This window comes from Eucalyptus grandis, chromosome 3, assembly GCF_016545825.1.
Source record: "Eucalyptus grandis isolate ANBG69807.140 chromosome 3, ASM1654582v1, whole genome shotgun sequence".
NCBI classification, from domain to species: domain Eukaryota; kingdom Viridiplantae; phylum Streptophyta; class Magnoliopsida; order Myrtales; family Myrtaceae; genus Eucalyptus; species Eucalyptus grandis.
Window position 1 is genome coordinate 483,980 of NC_052614.1, and position 19,012 is coordinate 502,991.

At 40.5% G+C, this 19,012-nt stretch overlaps 3 protein-coding genes across 4 annotated transcripts; 2 read left to right on the forward strand and 1 right to left on the reverse strand.

Moving 5' to 3' along the window:
* The first annotated feature begins 413 nt into the window (after positions 1 to 413).
* On the forward strand, positions 414 to 3,149 carry LOC104435932. Its single transcript, XM_010048640.3, has 3 exons — positions 414 to 1,033; positions 2,088 to 2,243; positions 2,921 to 3,149. Exons 1-2 carry the CDS (start codon positions 559 to 561, stop codon positions 2,147 to 2,149), a joined length of 537 nt encoding a protein of 178 aa, XP_010046942.2. The 5' UTR covers positions 414 to 558; the 3' UTR covers positions 2,150 to 2,243; positions 2,921 to 3,149.
* A 1,739-nt stretch (positions 3,150 to 4,888) lies between these two features.
* Positions 4,889 to 9,110, forward strand: LOC104435933. The gene is made up of 5 exons (XM_010048641.3): positions 4,889 to 5,141; positions 5,699 to 5,913; positions 7,485 to 7,724; positions 8,059 to 8,210; positions 8,681 to 9,110. The coding sequence occupies exons 1-5, from the start codon at positions 5,031 to 5,033 to the stop codon at positions 8,875 to 8,877; spliced, it is 915 nt and encodes a 304-aa protein (XP_010046943.1). The 5' UTR covers positions 4,889 to 5,030; the 3' UTR covers positions 8,878 to 9,110.
* Positions 9,111 to 11,192: 2,082 nt separating this feature from the next.
* Positions 11,193 to 16,824, reverse strand: LOC104435934. Of its 2 annotated transcripts, none has more exons than XM_018869516.2 (6): positions 16,741 to 16,824; positions 16,064 to 16,249; positions 14,974 to 15,077; positions 14,319 to 14,495; positions 12,265 to 14,129; positions 11,193 to 11,626 (listed from the first exon to the last, which is right to left on the reverse strand). In XM_018869516.2, exons 2-6 carry the CDS (start codon positions 16,225 to 16,227, stop codon positions 11,477 to 11,479), a joined length of 2,460 nt encoding a protein of 819 aa, XP_018725061.1. In that variant the 5' UTR covers positions 16,228 to 16,249; positions 16,741 to 16,824; the 3' UTR covers positions 11,193 to 11,476. The 2 variants fall into 2 exon arrangements, with proteins under 2 accessions (XP_018725061.1, XP_018725060.1); XM_018869515.2 differs by lacking the exon at positions 16,741 to 16,824 and adding an exon at positions 16,553 to 16,709.
* Positions 16,825 to 19,012: the final 2,188 nt, after the last annotated feature.

Here is a 19,012-nt window from a genome sequence, read left to right on the forward strand (position 1 = left end):
GAAAAGTTAATGACTCTAAAATGAATAATTTAGAAAATATTTTTCTAAAATTATAGTTTATATTGCTTAAAATAACTATTTAATGAAAAATATTTTACAAACAATTTATGTTTAAAAATTAAGATGGTTGATAAAATTATTTTTCATTTGCGTTGTAAATGATTATTTAAAATAATTATTAATGTTTATGAAATAAATGGAGTCAAACCGTCGACCTGTTATAAAAAGAGAAATTTTAATTTGAGGGGCACAATGATGTTGGAATGACAATAGCAAAAGGTGAACAGAGAAGATAGAACCTTCCTACGGAGATCAAAAACGAAATTTGGGCGAAACTTCAATTTGGAAAAAGAAAAAAAAAGCAACACGATAAAGCGTAGAGAATCTAATCCCTTAATTCCACACGTGCCGATCGCCCGCAGTCAATAGTCATCGCCTCCCCGCGCCTACCTCCCCTTCACCTGCAGCACCCACCCAGTCCTCCGACTCGGAGTCGCGTAACTCGGTCGTCTCGGTCTCGAACTCAGCTCCCTCCGGCCAAGAAGGAAAAGAAAAGCAATGGCGAGGGTCCTCTCCCGCGGCCTCCTCCGCCCCTCCCTCCGCGCCCTCAAGCCCCCGCCGCCCCCCGTCGCCCTCATCGCCCTCCGCAACCGCTCCAACCGCTCCGGCAAGCTCATCGAGATCGACCTCGAATCGACCCTCGCCTCCGCCTCCTCGTCGTCGTCGTCCTCGTCGTCGTCCTCGTCCGCGGCGGCGGGTTCCTCCTCCTCCGCCGCGTCGGACGACGAGGGGGAGGCGTTGGGGTTGAAGGGCCTGGAGGAGGCCATCCACTCCATCGTCGTCCAGAAGTCTACGCCCGATTGGCTCCCCTTCGTCCCCGGCTCCTCCTTCTGGGTTCCGCCGCGGCGGCGGCCGGTCAACGTCGTCGATCTCGTCGGGAAATTGGCCAGGCCGTTGACCTACGAGGAGGAGGAGAATCTGTCTTTCGCCACCGTCCGCGGTTGGCCCAGCTTTGAGTTTTTGGCACGACCAGGTTAGGGTTGAGACGCTTTCATGTTATTGCAAAATGTTAATTTTTTTTTTTTTTAATTTGCTGATTATTCGTTAGCTAATTGTACAAGCAATTGGAGAAATTCTGGATCGACGGTGGATGATCTATTTATTGTTCATGAGATCGATTCTCTGGATTTCAAGAACTGATGCTTAATTGAAGTTTGCAGAGTCCAACAAACGAAATTGTCGTACTGAAATTTCAATTCTCTGTCTGGAGGTGTCATAAGAAGTGACAGTGAGTGGAGGCTGTGCTAAGTAGTTCAACTGAATGTCGCCCTTGTTGATTTGGATTGACAAGGACTTAACTGTTGCTAATTCAATTCAATTCGCTAGCCGAGGACATAAGATTGATGTCATCATTCGCAGTAGCAATAGTTAAAAGAAGTTATTTCTTTGAGGGGGACAGGTTTTCTGACTTGCCAGCAAGAAAACATGAACATTGTCATAGCTTAGATGTCAAGATGAGAAAATCCTAGTGTTTGTAACTAATAGTTATCAGGTGGAATGAATGGAAGATTATTGAAAGAGTATTAGTGAGGTGCCCCAGTTGATCATTGGTCTGCTTGTGTTTGTATGCATCAGCACCTTCCTTGGGGTATTGCCTTTTTTTTTCCCCTTCTTAAATCTTCTTCTAGGCAGCTCTGAATGATATTTTAAGTTTCTGGCTGCTTGTGCTTAGTTGTTGGATACTGATTACAGAAGCTGGTTAAACTGCAAATTGCTATACCAAATACTTGTTTTTCCTGGTTGGTCCATTCTTTTGTACTAAAATATGACACTTCATAAAAAGAAAGAGAGAGAAGTGGTGAAGATACCTTTCTTTGGGTATCCATCTTTAGGAAAGCCAACTCAGTATTATGACCAAAAAATTTCTCACATTAAGCGATGAGCCCAATCAATTGTAGAAACTTTCAAAAATAAGCAGTTTACAAGCATGCAGGTACCAGAGGGTTAAGTCATTGGTCCTCGGTTTGTTGTATATTTGACAACCTCTAAGCAATGAGTGATGGTCGTGATAATTTCTTCCTGCGCAGATGGTCAATCAGCATGTGCCCCAACACGGAGTTGGGAAATGAGTTGTCTAAGGAAGAGGTAGTAGAGATTAAGGTTTTGACTACCTCAGAAGACCGTGAGTCCGATGATGAAGAATGAGAAGCATCGGCGTCCCAAAAGTCATGGTGGTTAGTGGGGTAAGTCGTGCCTGCCTTCTCTGATCTCAACTTAGTTGAAGATCCTGAAATGTTGGATTGGATATGCTCTCTATGCTTGCTGCTTGGCTTATGTCTTCTGTGTATCTGGCACCTGCTGTCGTGCATGGAGGGATGTGCCACATTCTCTTGCTGTGCCACCACTGTCCTTCCACAAAAATTCATGAAAAATGTAACTTTTTTAGCATTATAGGTATCAAATCAGAGGGTTGTCTCTACTGATAACCCCGTTTTCAATTGACGTATATGAATTTATTTTGACCATCGGGAAATTATTGCCTGGACTGTCTGACTAGCAAATAGTTCACAAAACAACTTACCAAACAGTCAGAGAAAGAAATCTGCATATGACCCTGTACTTGAACCATAGAAAAAGCAACTAACCTAACATGTCTGGTTGTGGAACATGTTGGAATTATTTTTTTGGCCGAAGGAACATGTTTAATTTAAGCCAAGAGTGGTGGAGTGAAGCGATGTAATGAATTTGTGAAACGTGAGGTTTCTTTATACGTGGTAGACTTTAGTTCCGACTTGAAAAGAAACATTAAGTTGGTACCGAACCCCAATCTGGAAAGAGGATTTATCGGATCTAAGGACCTTTCTCTGCATTCTTTACTCAGTGAGCTAATTCATTTCTTTTTTTCTGAAATACGCTGCAGGATCAAGTGCTATTTAGATATGGAACGCAGGAGGCTATGATAATAAGATGGGCGGTCAAGAAGGACGAGTGAGCAGACTGGAAGTGCTGTACATATACTATTTAGAATGATTTGGGGGACAAAAATTTTCATTTATCAATTTGAACCTGTCTGTTTTCATTCTATTTCTATCTTCTTTGTAAATCATTCACTTGCTGCAAGCTTGCAATATATTTGATCGTTTGAACATGCAGTTGTTAGTCTCGATTTCTCGTTCTAGTAATCTTCTTTAAGACACGTGAGTGCACGAAAGCTCGAGTACATGGAGTTAGTTAACAGGTATCGAGCATTATAGCACGGAGGTGGTTGTGTCCGAAAGTTTCCAATACCATCTTCTAAAGAGTAGAGAGGTTCCAAGAAGAAGCAACGGCCTAAAGAAGAGGGAAAAGTGCAATGAGGAGCAAGCATTTTCACTAGCGTGGTCAATATCCCAACAATTTGTTTCTTCAACGTAAGAAATGAAATGTTCTTGTAATTTGAAACATGGTTTGGGGGAACAAACTTACAAGTATCGACATGGCAGCAAACGTTCTTTTGGGTTAAACATGTTTTAAATTTGTTAAAAAGATTTGCATTGGGTTAAATTGTCTCCTCTATCGCAGCAAACGATGTAGGGATGTTTGGTTCAGCTTTTGGAATGTATTCGCAAAAATGCAAATATCTTTTGATGAATGGGGTTTTCCGAAATGTAAATAACGTTTGCTAAAATTTGCATTTGTAAATGACTTTTTATTCAATTAAAAAAACAAAAAAATTATTTTTCTAAGTCCAACCACTAGACCGCCGGATTTGGCCCTCGGACGGTCACCGGGGTCAGGCGACCCTAGGTGACGGTCACCGGCGCGTCGCCGGTGCGCGCGACCCCTTAGCCAGCAATCATCGACCTCCGATTGGCTTCCATGTGATGGTTTGGAGAAGATGAAGAGTGTTGAAGACTTGTATTCCCAAAGTACCTTTAGAGCTACATTGGATTAAATGCCCTTAGAGTTCTTTGGAGATTCAATTGCATCTTGCCAAAGTAGCAAAAAAAAAAAAAAAAAAAAAAAACGAACCAAACGCATTTGCATTTGGTCAAGGGACTTTAGTCCCAAAGCCCATTCCCAAAGCCGAACCAAATGGGACCATGGTTTCGTGATAAAATGTGACATGTGAAATGGGTTAAATGCTTATATAATCTCTAATTAAAAATCATAAGAATAATTAAGAATAATAAGGCTCGCCAGTGGTAAATTGCATTGCGTCAAAACCTTCTAATGGAATAAATGCGCGCTGCGTGTGCCCAATGTATTTTGCTTTGAAGGGACGACAAATGACACAAATAGAAACCTAACGTGCAATGTGGTTATTAAACTTTTACTTTATTCAATATAATCTCTGAATTTTAATATAATGTGGTGTGGTCCTTAAAATTTTAATTTATTCAATATGATCTTTGAATTTTTGGTACATATTCAATCTAGTTCCTAAACTATATTAAAAAATTCAATGTTATCCTTGATATTAAATTAGTGGAATGATGATATTAAACATTTTCATATAATTTAGAGACTGGATCGAATATCTATCAAAAGTTAGGGATCAAATTGAATAAACTATAAATTCATGAACCACATTGCACATTAAATTAAAGTTTAGAATTACATTGAACGAATTTAAAATTTATGAATCAAATTACATATTAAATTAAAGTTTATGGATCATTTATGTTGAGAAAATAATGTTGGCATGTCTCATATGTAATTTCACTAATTCGAGAAAAGAGAGTAATTTTGATATGGACAGAGACCAAGGCCATTTCTCCTCCCTGCAAGAAGGAAGACTGAGCAATGACATTTCAAGGTGCTGACATGGCATGAGCCCATTGGTTCAGTGGGGACCCAATGACGAAACCCAACCCAGCGGACCCGCAAAATGAAAACGAAACCAGAGCTCCGTTCATCGCATCTGCAATTTGGAATGATCCGTTAGCCTCTCACTCGCACTCGCACCCGCACCCAACGAATCTCCTCGCGCGCCAGCTCCATCATCTGCGCGACAAAGCCGCGAGACCGAAGAGGAGGCGTTTGCTTCGATGGCGGAAGGGCCCGACGCGCCGTCGTCCACGCCACAGCCCCCGCCGCCGCCTCCGCCGTCGTCATCGCCGGAGAAATCCCCTCAAGGCAATATCCGGCAACAGACGCAGGTCTTCCTTTATGTGCTAGCCGGCACGTCTTCCTCTCGTGTTTCGCCTTCTTAGAACTCGATCTGTTGGATTTGCGGTGGCTTAGGGTTTTGGTTTGGGGGATTTCGGTTGCTCGATCCTTGTGGAATGTCCTATGCGCGGAGTCTGTTTCTCTCTATTCGTCGTGAAATCACGCTGAATTTGTTGCTTTCGCGTATCTGAGATGTGACGGAAAAATAAGCGGCTCGATTGCTTGGACCTTCTGTCCATTATTTGAAATTTTGCACATCGAGTTATGTATTAGGTTCAGATGCACCTGTGAATCGGATGAGCTTAACGTTTGGTTTAGAAAAACCCGTTTCCCGCTGCCGAGCTCTGTTGTCATACAGGACTGCTTCTGTTGTCTGTTAAATTTGCTCGCGGTTATGAAATCATGTTGCTTTCTGGTTGATTGGTAACTTCGGTGGCACCATTTCTTCGTTATTGTCTTATCATAGAGTTTTTCAAAGTAGTATATAGACTCTGGATCATATTTGTACTCTGCGTCACATTCCATCTTCTGGCCTTTGTGTTCTCAGGTTCCGTTATCCTCTGCTTTTCCAGTTCCTGGAAATGGTGGTATGCAAATGCTCCCCATCTTCTATCCTACCCAAGGTCCCAGCCTAAGTAATTCGCAGAATCAAGAACAGACAAATAGGGGAGCTGGCATTTACGCAGTTCCAGTTTCTCCGTACCTTGGGTTTTCTGGATTCCAATCCAACAATCTCATCCCTCTTACCTATAACATACCAACGTAAGTACATCCAATCCATTGTCTGTTCGAGGACATTAAATCTATTATAAACTTGGCTTTAATTAATTCGACATTCATCATTTATGTTAGGTCTATTTGGTGCTGTTGATTTGTCTTTCTGTAATTAATTTGTAATCAGGAAATCCATCTGTAGTATCCATCAATTGAAATTATCTGAATGCTTGCCTTCATGGTCTAGAAACCTTACCTGAGAAGCAGTTCTCCTATATATTGCTCAGTTCCTTTCTGCCCCCTCAAGCTGACAATTGCATAAAAGTATCATCTCCTTATCTCCTATATACTATTTCATGAAGTAAGTGGAAAAACATGCTCTTTCTATCGCCTCGAAAGTGTGTCGTATGCAGTGTTTTAGAAACTGGATTGGACCGCATTGTTCAATCGTGTACAGGTCTGTTCTCTGATGTCAGAATCTTATGCCTGTGGTGGTCAAGAGCCTGTTGAACTGGCTGAAACCAGTTAGACAGGTCATGCAGTTTCAGTTAAAACAGATTTTCAATCGGTTCTTTGACTTTTTAAAATAAAGAAGAGGATGGGTGGACAGAAGTTTTCAAATCATGCACGGATGGAAGTTAATTTGGCAATTTTACGACCTTAGCCGATTACCTTTACGTATTCTTGCTAATGTACATATATAGAGTTGGTTAATTTCCCATCTGAAAAGGATTTACAAAGTTACAGGCTTTGAGTCTTGAAGTTGAGTCCTCTTGATACACATTAAAAGCCCATACCAGTTAGCTGAACCACACGCCTGGAACTTGTGCTTATATGCAGGCTATTATATAACTTCAACTCATCTCACTTTAGACCAGCCGGTTTGTCCAGTTCTCCTGGTTGAATTGATCAGTTCTCCAGTTTGTCCTTCTGTAAAATTTTTAATACATTGGTCATATGTCTAAGTTTCTTAAGGTTAAACTTCTCATATGAGCTTTCATAAACTAATATCTGAATTGAGTTTGAAAATAGGATGAAAAATTTATATTTAATCATAAATGATCTTTTAGTACTTTGTTGCTTGTGTGCTTATAGTAGACAAGTTCCTACTGTTTTGGTTAAAATGGATCTTTGACCGGTTCATTGACTTTATAAAATAAAGGTCTGGAAATTGTGCATGGATGGAAGTCAAGTCGGCAATTATACCAGCTGATCCAATCTCCTTTGTGTACTTAGTCTTGCCAATTTACATGTATAAAGTTAAGTTTATTTCCCATTTTGAAAAAAATTTACGAAGTTTTAGGCCATATGTCTCGAACTCGAGCCTTCTCAATGCACATTAAAAGCACAAACCAGTTGTGCTGTGCCACACACCTGGAACTTATATGCATTTTTTTTAATGTATATTGGCTATTATATAACTTTAACGCACCTCACATTAAATCAGCTGATTTCACCGGTTCTCCAGCATCACCTCCGGTTTTTTAGACATTGGTTGTATGCCTAAGTTTCTTAAGGTTGAAGTTCTCATGTGATGCATCAATACTGAGAATCAGATGAAAATATTGATTCTCAATAATAATCGATCTTGTTATACTTTGTTGCTTGTGTGCTTATAGTAGAAGAGTTCATGAGGCGGGGTCAACAGGTGAGGAACAGGGGCAGGTGGGCCACCAGCAACAGAACCCCCAGCAACAGCCTGCACCTCAGAGACAAGTTGTTGTGAGAAGATTTCAGATTGCAATTCAGCTTGATTTGTTGCTCATTTTGAAGCTGGCTGCTGTGATATTTTTGTTCAACCAAGATGGATCAAGACAAAGGCTGGTTGTCCTTGTGTTTTTTGCTTCCATCATTTATCTGTAAGTGTCTAGGCCTACTGATGAGTTTGCAGATCGTTGCATGTGAACCTCTCCATTTGATTAATGCAAGGACTTATTTATTCGTTGCCTTATTTGTTTAATTTCTAGTATGGGAATCTTACTTATAGATGGGGGAATATTGCACTTTTATCCTCCTTGGTCTGGTTTGTTATGTTATTTTGTCATGTGACGCTAATTAATGCATGCTGAGGAATCGTTGTCATTTGGAGTCAGGGAATAAGAGACTCCCAGAGTTCTCATTTTGTCTTGGATTTCGTGTTAGCAACATCTCTATTGAATGTAAAGCTGACTCTGTGGACACTGGCTTATGTAGGTATCAAACTGGAGCTCTGGCGCCATTGATTCGATGGCTTTCTCAAGGCATGCAGAGAGCGGCTGCACCTCCTCATCCACCAAGGCCTGCTGTCAGAGCTGAGAATGACCCACCTGCTGCAGGTCAAGGAAATGAAAATCAGCCCCTGGCAGGTACATTTCATTCAGAGAAATGCAAAATTCATGCATTGTCAACCTCAATCCAGGGAAAGTTAAAGTCAACTCTATTATATTTCATACAGTTGATCCATAGAGTTGTCTCTTAGAGAGTCAATTCTTAGATTTTAGTACCTTTTCCATCATATGATGATGTCCTTACAAGTCCCTTATTTTGTGAAATTAACTCTATATCTCCTAGGGTTCTACTGTGTTCTAGTAAAACATTTCTAGAAGCCTCAGAGTAGAGAAATCTATTCAAAAGAGTTTAATTTCTGCTTCCATGCATATGACAGTCCATGTATCTACTGGCTGCTTTGTGAGATATGGGAGAGATTGTCATGTTTTCCATGGAGCAAGGATAGACAAAGCACTAGTAGTGGTGTTTGGTATATGACAATTGTGCCCATCAAATTGATGTTTTTTTCTGGTCAATGCAAATTTATATTTCCTGAAATGTAATTCAGTTGATGGACAAGCTGGCGCTGAGAACGAGAACCATGCAGTGGAAGACGATGGAAATCAGGCAGCTGAGAACCGGAATGCAGCAGAACCGGGTGCTGAGAATGGGGCCAATAATTGGTGGGGGATTGTGAAGGAAATCCAGATGATTGTCTTCGGTTTTATCTCTTCCTTGCTCCCTGGTTTTCACAACATTGATTAGGTTAAGCGGTTTAGCCAGGCAGTGGCTTCAGAGGCTCAATCTAATGCTTTTTGTGTTTTAGTGTTTTTTTTTTTGAAATAAATGTACAAAAGTCATAGCTGGGTCTATGTTGATATAGGAGGAGAGAGGTATATTACAGGAACAGAAGGATCTTGGATAAATTGGTTTCGAACCATTCAGTTTGTTCTCCTTTTATATGAAACATATATCAATCCAAGGGATTTTGTTTAAAAGCGTAGTCTCGTGTCGGGCTGTCAAAATGAGTCATAAGTTTAGATTCAAACTCAATTTTGTTAAAGTGAGTTATATATCAGTCAACTTAAATTTGAAATATAAGTTCCTGAAAAAGATGGATTTGAATGGGTTTATTATAAGTCCACTTGTAGCCCATAATTTCAAGATAGTAAAACAAGTTAAAATACAGGTCTCGGTCCCTATTCGATCTTCGCTCCTGTCATCTCTCTCTCTCCCTCCTAGATTCCATCGATCACAATCTGCCAATTTGTGTTCTCGGTGAGCTTTCACCCTCCTCTTTTATCCCAATTGATCGGCGGTGCCGATGCTCCACTGCCTATCTCTGGCGTCGTTGCCACCCATCTTCGCTGGGAGTCAAAAGTCATCTGTCTTCAGCATCGGTAGTCTCTCTGTTTTCTGGTTGATATGACTTTGCACATGTGTAGTGGGCAAGCTTCGCTTTAGTCTCCTTTGTCTCTATCTTCATCTCTCTCGTCTCAAGATCCTCTTGAAAGCCGTTGTCTATGATTAGTTAGTGCTCACTGGCAGAGGGACTTGACATGATTCATTAATTTTAATAAAACTATTCAGATTGAAAGGAAGTGGAGAATTCTAAACAGAGGTTAAACGTTCCATCGACTCTAGATATGTTGGTAATGACCCACACAACGTCAACCCGCCCACTGTCCGCTTGCCGTCTGCTCATTGTCCACCCGCCCCCTATTCCACTGTCTGCCTGCCCGCCTGCTCGCCATCTACTGCTTGTCATCCATGCTAGCGCCTGAGAAAAAGAAATTTTGTATTGTTATCAAGCGAATTTTTATTCAGAAAAAGAATATTGTGTCATTATGAAATGTGTATTTTTACTCAGAAATTCATTTAGGAATAGAAATAAATCAATTTATGATCAAGATAGTTATCATTCGCTCTCTAACTACTGCTACTTAACTTTATCTCTCTTGTTGTCTTCTCTGTCAGCGTCACGAAAGAAGATTCAATATCGACTTTTCAGATTGACGTTGTGTAGGTCATTTACCAACTCCTTGGATGTAATTGTAAATGCCTGGAGTTATGCAGTTGATGATTTGTTTAGTACCTGGGCTCCCTTTTGGTTTTGCGCGCTGCTTTGGACATGGCTTTCAGTTCTTTTAGCTCCCTCTGTATATGGGTTTTGCACCCCCTTGCGGCCCTGTAACTGATCCTTTTACTTTAATAAAAAGGTCAAATAACGGAAAATTAGTGCGTTATGTGTGTGTCACAGAAACTGTTCCCAATTAGTGCGTTAGAGCTAAGGATGTATGCCGGCCCCTGTGGCCGGCCGATTCTTGGAAGCGATTTGATTCACAAAAGTGGGGGCATTGCTCGTCATCTAAGCAAGATCCACTAGTCTTCACTTTCACCACCACCTCTAAATCCCTCCATAACTGACTTCCGAGCTCCCTTATTGGCTCGGCAAGCCAATCTCATACGTTTTTCAGAGAAAACAACTTAAGGAGAAAAACTGCTAAGAATTGAGCGTGTATTGGGTCGAGTCCGGGTTGGGCGTGGCAAGATTTTTTTTGGTTGGGGTGGATCAAGTATCAGTAGCTAAAATCGTATTATATAAAATCAGCCGATATAAATTAAAAAGATCATTTTAAATTGAATTATTTTCGACCCAGAACAAACCCGACGGGCCCACTTCTTTGATGGGCCAGTCTCATGTTTACCATTCCATTTTAACTCAAATTTTGTAGAGGACCTTCCTTTCTTCTCGCTTGTTTCCGTTCCTACACAGTTTTTGTTTCTCGTGAACACGATGGTGTAACCTTACTTCCGTCTTTTGTATAACCTGATTTGCAACTTGGTATATGTGAAGATACAACATCCGTGCGTACGATGCAGACGGAAATTAATGGATGTGATGTGGCAGCATCGTCGTTGGATGGGAGAAGAATACGTGAAGATTACCTTTTCCACTAATGAAAAGGAGGCTTGGCATTTGAAATTTCAAGCCATCCCTTAGAAAACAAAAACATCAGTAGATTTCCCCTTACTGCTATTTCCCAGGAGAGATCACGGTTGAATTTGCAAGGTCAAGGTGGAGAAAGTGATTTCCTATTGCAAAACTCGTAAATGAAGCAAGAACATGGAAATCTAGTTTGAACGCAATTACATTCACCAGACTTGAGAACGATAGGCATCATCATCACCTCACTTCCAATTTCTAAGCTGACATATAATTACATGCAGTTCTCTCTTCAAGATTCAAAAATATATATTTTCGCCGGCAATGTTGGAGGAGCCACAGGATAACGACCGTCCAGGGACTAAGCAAATAATAATTACAAAAAGATATATACAAGCGAGAGATTTATTCTGCGCCTCACATCTCGGAGAGAAGATTGCTAATTTTGCGAAGCTCTTTGAGGGCGCTCATGGCAGTCACCTGCCCTTTTCCAACTAATAGATTCTTAGAGAAATTCTCCAGTGAGCCAACTTGGCCCCGATCTTGCTGGAAAACTGACTCGATCACCTGCACAAGATCACATGACCATCAGAAGTTGGTTTCAAAGGCATTTTGAACCCCATAAAACTCATCATAGACATATCATTTCCAGAAACTCAAATCAAAAAAAGCGTATAGGAAAGTTTCAACATCAACAAAGCAGCACTAAAATTGGAACCATCTGAATTTTCATGAGCATCGGTAATGTGCATAGAATCTTTTGCCATTGTTAGGCTTCCTTCAACCTCCTCATGTACGAAAATGACGTGTAAGTTACATCATCATAGCTCTTGCATTTGTCAAACGAAAAACTTGCTCTATCATAGGATATCACAAGCTGCTGCATCTAACAGGGGTAGTTTCAGTTATAAACTAGTAGCTGTATCATGCTCAATCTTGCTTTACCCTCATGAAATTCATCCCATCTTTCCCTAACCTTCAAGCCTGCTCTAGAGCTAAAGTACTAAGAAGCAGAAAGACAACAACTTCACTAAACCATATTTAATTCATTTGGCATGACAAACAAATATAACTTGCAAATCACATGTGCAAAAAGTAAGATGTCTGCCCCACAAATTTGTCTTTTCTATGAATGCCATTCCTTTTCCTTTTGTGGGATTTGCTACATTTACACAGAGGTTAAGATCAATGAGAAGAAAAGATACCTGAATATGTTCAATCATAGACTGTCCCAGATTCCTCAAGGAACCAATCATATTCCCATCAATGGAATCCCCTTTAATACCACCAGAAGAAATGCTGTGATCAATTACAGAATGATCAGCTGCATCATGATATATGGTTTCAACATCAGAAGATTTTGAAGCCTCAGGAGATTCCTCTTTATTAGATGTCTCCTCAGCACTAGCATTCCGTCCAAACTTCCAAAGCCATTGGAATTTACCAGAGAGAGGCCTCCGTTCCTTCACACCTATTGCAGCCTTCCCTGCTGGATCGTTGTTTGGTTCGGATTTTAGAGAGGTGTTGTCAGGAACATCAGAGACAGGTAGAGGTGAATCCTCCACCGTACAGCCTGTGCTTTGCAGTTGATCATCATGTTCATCGAGGGATAAGTTCGAGACGACACTGCTTTTCTCAGAGTCATTCTCATGGTCAATAGGACCACTAAGAGGACTAACTGGGTCAGAGAATATTGAGGAATTCTCTTCGCTCCCACAATTGGCACTTAAACGTCTCTCCTCATCAGCACAACTAAACTCATTATGGATTTCTGATCTAGCCAAATCATCTTTAACAGAGAGATGATCCTTCTGACCTCCAATTTGATGGCTGCTCCTTTTCTCAGCACCTTCATCAGAGCCAAGCTGCCGAGACAAATCTTCCAACAAACTACGCCTCACGGATGTCCTAGTAACCTTTTTGATGTTCTCAGCCTTAGCTGGAGATGGATCAGACTCCGTTCTGGAAAGACTCAATTTTACTTTCTCCGACCATCCCTTTTTCTTGGTCGAAACTTGTTTCTGTAAACTACCCCCTTTAAGTTCTTCTTCTTTATGCAGATTCCTCCACCTCTCTTCCCAGTAGCTATCAGGTACCAAATTTAATGGAGTTCTAGGAGATATGGAGTCGGATGACAGGCTATGGCCTCTACCTACCATTCGCTTACTCTGGACAAAAGCCCCACTGGACGAAGAAGAGGTAGAAGTATTAACTTCCAGAGCGAGCGCCTGCAATGACCTTGCCTTCTCTATCAGTTTCATTAGATCGACATTCTGAGGGAAATTCAGCAATTTCTGAAGACAGGAAGTAGCATTCTCAGCAGCAAGCAGGGAAGATCTCAAGTGAAGGATCATAGAAACGGCAATACCAGCAATAAACACTCCTCGAGAAGAACTGAGAATTCTGAAGCTAGATCCTTCATCATCTTCTGCAACTATGTCCATTTTTCTATTGTCTTGTGCAAAAATCTCATCCCAGATTGCCAAAAGGTCTTGGAGTGAGAACTCACGACCAAATAAAACACGTAGCCAACGAAGTGCAAAGTATTGTGGCTCAACCCCCAGCTCAACGAGGTGACTGTGTAAAGATGAATCAACGGTAGATAGCAGATGGTACAGTGCGGCGGAAGCCTCAATTATGGGAGGCAGGGCAGCCTTAGACCCACATGCAGGTGAGTGTGCAAAGAAGTCTGCCATGGCTACAGACCCGTTGACCCCACTCATCAATGCATCAAACATGCAGTATGCATCATGTTCCATAAATTTTTCAGATAATACAATGCCCAGTTCACCTTCAGCCCCATAGGCATCACTTAACAATATAATCTTCTGTATCTCGGGATCAAGCTCATTGATACTCCTCACCTTGGATGCATTTTCTTGGGAGCTTCCATTCTCCAGAGTATCGGAGAACTTTTTGAAATCGAAATTATATGTAAGATCATTGTCATGAAATGATAACTCATCAAACTTGTCAGTAAAGTGCTCTTCATAAAGTTCTCGCACTTGAGAGAGACGTTCAATGTCAACATGGAGAACATAGACCAATGGTGCCAACAGTTCATGCATCCCTGCAGAAGAAAAAGTGACACTTCATGCCAATGCCAAATTCAATGAACTTCCTATGTTTGAAATGCCAATATCTTAAGCATCATCAGATATATCTAAGATACTTCCTATACGTACTTTATTTCCATACCGCCCAGTCATCGAAACGAATAAAGAAATGATTGTAACTATCTTCTATGCACGGTATTTACCCTGTCTGTAACCATATTCTGGATGTCTAAGGCACCACAACAATAGTATCCTTCTTAGCATGCCTTGGCATCCTGGTGTCTGAAAGTAACTCCCATCTTCTGGATATAAGCGTAATAAATCTTGATCAACCATCTTCTCCAGCTCAGCATTCCGAAAGAAGCGACCCCAGCTGCTGTCTGGCAATGGATAACGAACAGCTTTTCAATAAATTAGCGATGATGTAACTTAACAGGATACACACAATTTAATGTCTTCTTCTACAACAGTTACGACTAGACTAAAGTACAATTTGGAGAAACCACATTTACGCAAAATATGGGTGCATGGGACCACATCATGTTATGTCCCAATTGTCGATCTGATATCCACTAGCTAAATTTTGATTATCCTAATTATGCATGCGAATGTCACCCTTCCACTTAAATCTCGAAAAGCAAACCAAATTCCAAATCCTCAATGTTGTCCACAAAATGATCCTCCGCAAAAGGATCCTCCTTTTCTCTATATTTTCTTTATTCATGTCCTAGGATTGGTTAGAATGTATGAACGAGCAAATTTTACAAGAGATTTCATTGTAAAGTATACTAACAGTTGTTTACAAAAAGATAAAATGAACATATCGAGAAGGAGCACATCAGTAGGACTAGAATTAACCTGGGTTTTGTGACAATGGATTGTCCATTGCAAGATTAGGTGAATTACTTCCATCCTTTGAAATATGCGGATCCACCAGAAGGCGCCTCCTCAAACTTGCATATCTGAGAGATGTAAATATAATGAACATAAAGCAATTAACCAAGACCAGATTGCAAAATTACATCCAAAGTTCTCATCTGATGACTAAAGCCAGCGATAAATTGCATTTAAGCAGCATGCTTATGATGACAAGGCATTCCTGTAATGCACCCATGCAGACTAGTGACATTAACAAGTTTTGTGCTTTAAGTGGATGGAATAATGTCCAATCAAATCTCTTGACCACCCTGGTGGATTATAAAGCGGCAAGAAAGATAAAATAAACAAGCAAAGAGTCCTCCACCAAAAGTTATTCATAGATCTAAAACCTAATCCTACTTCTTTTTACACTTTTTTACATGAATCCTGGGTTTCAATCAGCTGCAGCAGGGCTCTACAGAAAGAGAGATGGAGTTGCAGAAGAACCTTCCTATTGTTCAATGTTATTCAAGACTGCGGCTTCACCTTATAAGCTTCTTTGGGTTTTTTCTCGTAGTGGTTCACACTAAACAGGTCTAAGATGACAGGGCATGTTAACCCCCACAAGGCTCCATCACCACAGAAGGGAATTGTAGTCTATGGAGCATAAGCTGGAAAGCAGATGACCGAAATTCAAAACCTCAAAATGCGCGCAAGTTTTCAATTACTTGCTCAAGGACGTGGGAGATCTATTGACATAATCACCATTCCATGTGTGAACACGGAGCTAAAGCCGACATTGTTATTGCTCTTCCATGTGGCACTTCCACTTACAGAACCGAGATGAACCTTACCCAGCTTCCACACGATGAATTCCTTCCCAATTCAGATTACAAGCTGAACCCAATTTATTTTAGCCATGAAAACAACTTGGGTAAATCTCGAAAACAAAAATAAACACATCGTGGGAAAGCGAAATTCGCACGAGGCAAAGCACAATGCATCCTGAGCTCTCCATCACGTTCCAAGCAAAGCTGCACAGATCAAGTCAATCGAAAATAAAGTAAAAAGAAGAAGCTCTGGAAGTTACCGTCGCCTAGAATCGGCGGTGACGCGGCGGAGATCGTCGATCGAGGAAGACGGAGCGGCAGGTATGACCCCGAGATCCAAACGCCATTGGACTCCTCTTAAACCCTCAAAACGACGACGATCCGATGACCCCCCACTCTCCAACCTCGGTATCGATTCCGACATGCTTCTCGGAAAACCCAAAAACCTATCAAACCCAGAGAAAAAGTTCCCAACTTTTGTCCGATTACGAAAGAATTATCGAGCGAAAGATTTACAATTTCGCAGAAACGCCAAAAGGGTCGCCGGAGAAGGAGAAAAGAGAGGGAGGGGGAGAGAGAGGAAAGGAAGGGAGGGGATCAGGGAAATGAGCTAGCGGATGAGAGAACTTTTGGGTGAAATTGGAAATAGCCAACGCGAGACGACGGGCCGGACGAAAAGGGGAAGAAGGAGTAAATCTGGGAAAAGCCCTGTGGAGGAGAAAGAGAGAGAGAGAGAGAGGAGGAATTACGTCTGCGCCGAGATAATGGTCGAATTGGACGACACCTCCATGTCCATCTCCTCCTTTTCTTTCCTCCTCCTCCTCTTCTTCCCCTTTTTGTCCCTTTCTCGTCCGAGTAAGAGAGAGAAAGAAGGACAATGATTCGTTTGTTTGTTGGCGCAGAGAGAGAAAAGAGAGAGAGAGAGAGAGAGCTTGACCTGTTGGGACGGTGAAGGCGAGCTGTCGTCCTCCTCCTCTTCAACACCTACAACCAAACGTGAAGCTCATGGACTTCTTAGGACGCTCTCTCTCTCTCTAAATCTCCCTGCCTCTGCTTGTGGCATATGCTCAACGCCCCACGAGGGAATATTACCAATTCACTGTCTCCCATGTTTCTCTCTTGGTCTGGTCCATCCATGAATGCGCTCGTAAATTCCTATGAGCTGGATTCATACGTGCCCTGACCCTCCCACGAACGGGTTCCGGGGGGTGGTTTACTTCAATTTTTCGCCTCATCTTCATCCGTCAAAAGAGCAAATTCTTTTCGGCTCTTTGTTGTCCTTGTTTCCATCTTTTTTAATCCAACTTTGGTAATTTTATATTTGAAATGAGGCGGCGCTATTTCCACTCTTTATATGATTAAACCCAACTAAGTCCCAACAAAAGTACAAAAATTACCCGGGATCTTTAAATTGTAATTTAAATTGGTGCCACATATTTATTTACTTTCCTTCTTTTCTTTAGGATCTAACTAGCATGGTTAAGGATTTCACATATTCTGTTTTTGCGTATTGTTGGGCACTATGTTTTCTTTTTTATTGTTAGATTTTTTTTCCCATATAGATTAGTTTAATTTTCAAGAAACCTAATTCTCTTTTTCGCTGTCGAGCAAATTTATGGACCGGTTTTCTGATAAAGTTTTTTTTTTGTTTAAGATATACGATTTTTAACAAAATGACTTGTTTATAAACTTTCACTTTTATTATGCATATCACCATAAACCATTTAGGGTAACTTTAAAAATAATTATACTTATCTCTTATGGGTAAAGTCTTATCCGGTGCATACAAATAGAGTTCATTTGCAAAAATAGAGATTAGTGAACTTAATATTAATTAGATTATTATAGTAAAGAAGAAAGTTTCAACTGCTTGATTAACCATGGTAGTGTGTGTATATATATTTTTTAATTTCTGTGTATATTCCGCGCACATAAATCCATATCGACTGATGCAAATGAGTGGGAAAATGTAGATGAGAAAAGTTCACCTTGTATAGATGAATCTAGAATAGGCATATCGAATGAGGTAGATTTGGTCAGAAAAAGCAGTCTCTAGATTCCTTCAAGTATTTTTGTCTTGATCCCATGATCGAAACACAACAAAACATATAATTGAGAAAATACATAAAGGATGAAAGAGCATATTAAACAGTCAATAGGAATAGGACGCTCAATAATGCAGAATTGATAGAGACAAAGTTTCCGGGAAGATGGAGCTTGACCCATGCCGCATAATAAACCCTAGATTTTCTTGTCCTTTGTCTTCGAAAATAATAAATAGTGATAATTGGAAAATTGGTGCTAAGAAATCATGTCATCAATTGTTCGGTTTAACTTGCAAGGAACCCCATATTCTTAGCTAACTTTAGTATCTCGAATTATATATAAATTCATGCTTTGGGAAAAAAAATAAATAAAACTTTAAAAGCATGTGTTTGAAAGTTACTAAAATTTCCCGTACCAAAAAAGTCCATCCTTAGAAAAATAAACCCAATTTTATGTAAAATCATCTCGGCTGTAAATAGTCATATTTCGCAATACATAAATGTTTTTTTTGGAAGGTTTCACCTATTGACCTCATATTTAAGAATGGTTTAGCCCATCTTAGCCCCAACGTCGTTGGGGGGGGTGGAATACCTTGTTTATTTTGTGGGTATGCATTGTTTATTTTGGTAGGTATGATGATGTCGTTTTGCAAATAAAGATGACAACTTGACCATACGCTTTAATAATTTAAGGAATGCTGAGTAAGGTCCACGCGCCATCCCGCCTGGTCCCTCCTTGCTTATGCGCTATTAAATAACAGAAGCACAAATCATTATATATGGGAATTACCAAGATTCAGTTGGTTTGGCCCAGTTATAGAAATAAAGTTGCACTAAGAACACTGACCATCTGATAGCTCCATGATGGAGCTGACCACCACGCGTCGATCGATCTCTCCTAATAATCTATTGGCTTTGTCGCACAATAAATGAACTAATCTTGTCTTTACGTTGCGTGCATGGATTTACACATTACATCCGTTTGATTCTCAATATCATCGAGTACAAATACTACACATTACGCGTGAAGGTTTTCCAGTATCGACAAAGAATAATCCCTTCGAATATTACAAGTACGTAATCAATGTGTTTTGATCCATTGAATCCTCGATTTTTTTTATAATAACGAATACAATTTTACACGGTGGTTCTCAAATTATCATT

Coding starts and splice junctions, on each gene's coding strand:
- LOC104435932 (XM_010048640.3), top strand. CDS start 559: ATGGCGAGGGTCCTCTCCCGCGGCCTCCTCCGCCCCTCCCTCCGCGCC. Junction 1,034..2,087: donor TGAGTTTTTGGCACGACCAG/GTTAGGGTTGAG, acceptor CTTCCTGCGCAG/ATGGTCAATCAGCATGTGCC.
- LOC104435933 (XM_010048641.3), top strand. CDS start 5,031: ATGGCGGAAGGGCCCGACGCGCCGTCGTCCACGCCACAGCCCCCGCCG. Junction 5,142..5,698: donor ATATCCGGCAACAGACGCAG/GTCTTCCTTTAT, acceptor TTGTGTTCTCAG/GTTCCGTTATCCTCTGCTTT. Junction 7,725..8,058: donor TTTGCTTCCATCATTTATCT/GTAAGTGTCTAG, acceptor TGGCTTATGTAG/GTATCAAACTGGAGCTCTGG.
- LOC104435934 (XM_018869515.2), bottom strand. CDS start 16,599: ATGGACATGGAGGTGTCGTCCAATTCGACCATTATCTCGGCGCAGAC. Junction 15,078..16,063: donor ACCGCCGATTCTAGGCGACG/GTAACTTCCAGA, acceptor TACATCTCTCAG/ATATGCAAGTTTGAGGAGGC. Junction 11,627..12,264: donor CTATGATTGAACATATTCAG/GTATCTTTTCTT, acceptor GATCTTGTGCAG/GTGATCGAGTCAGTTTTCCA.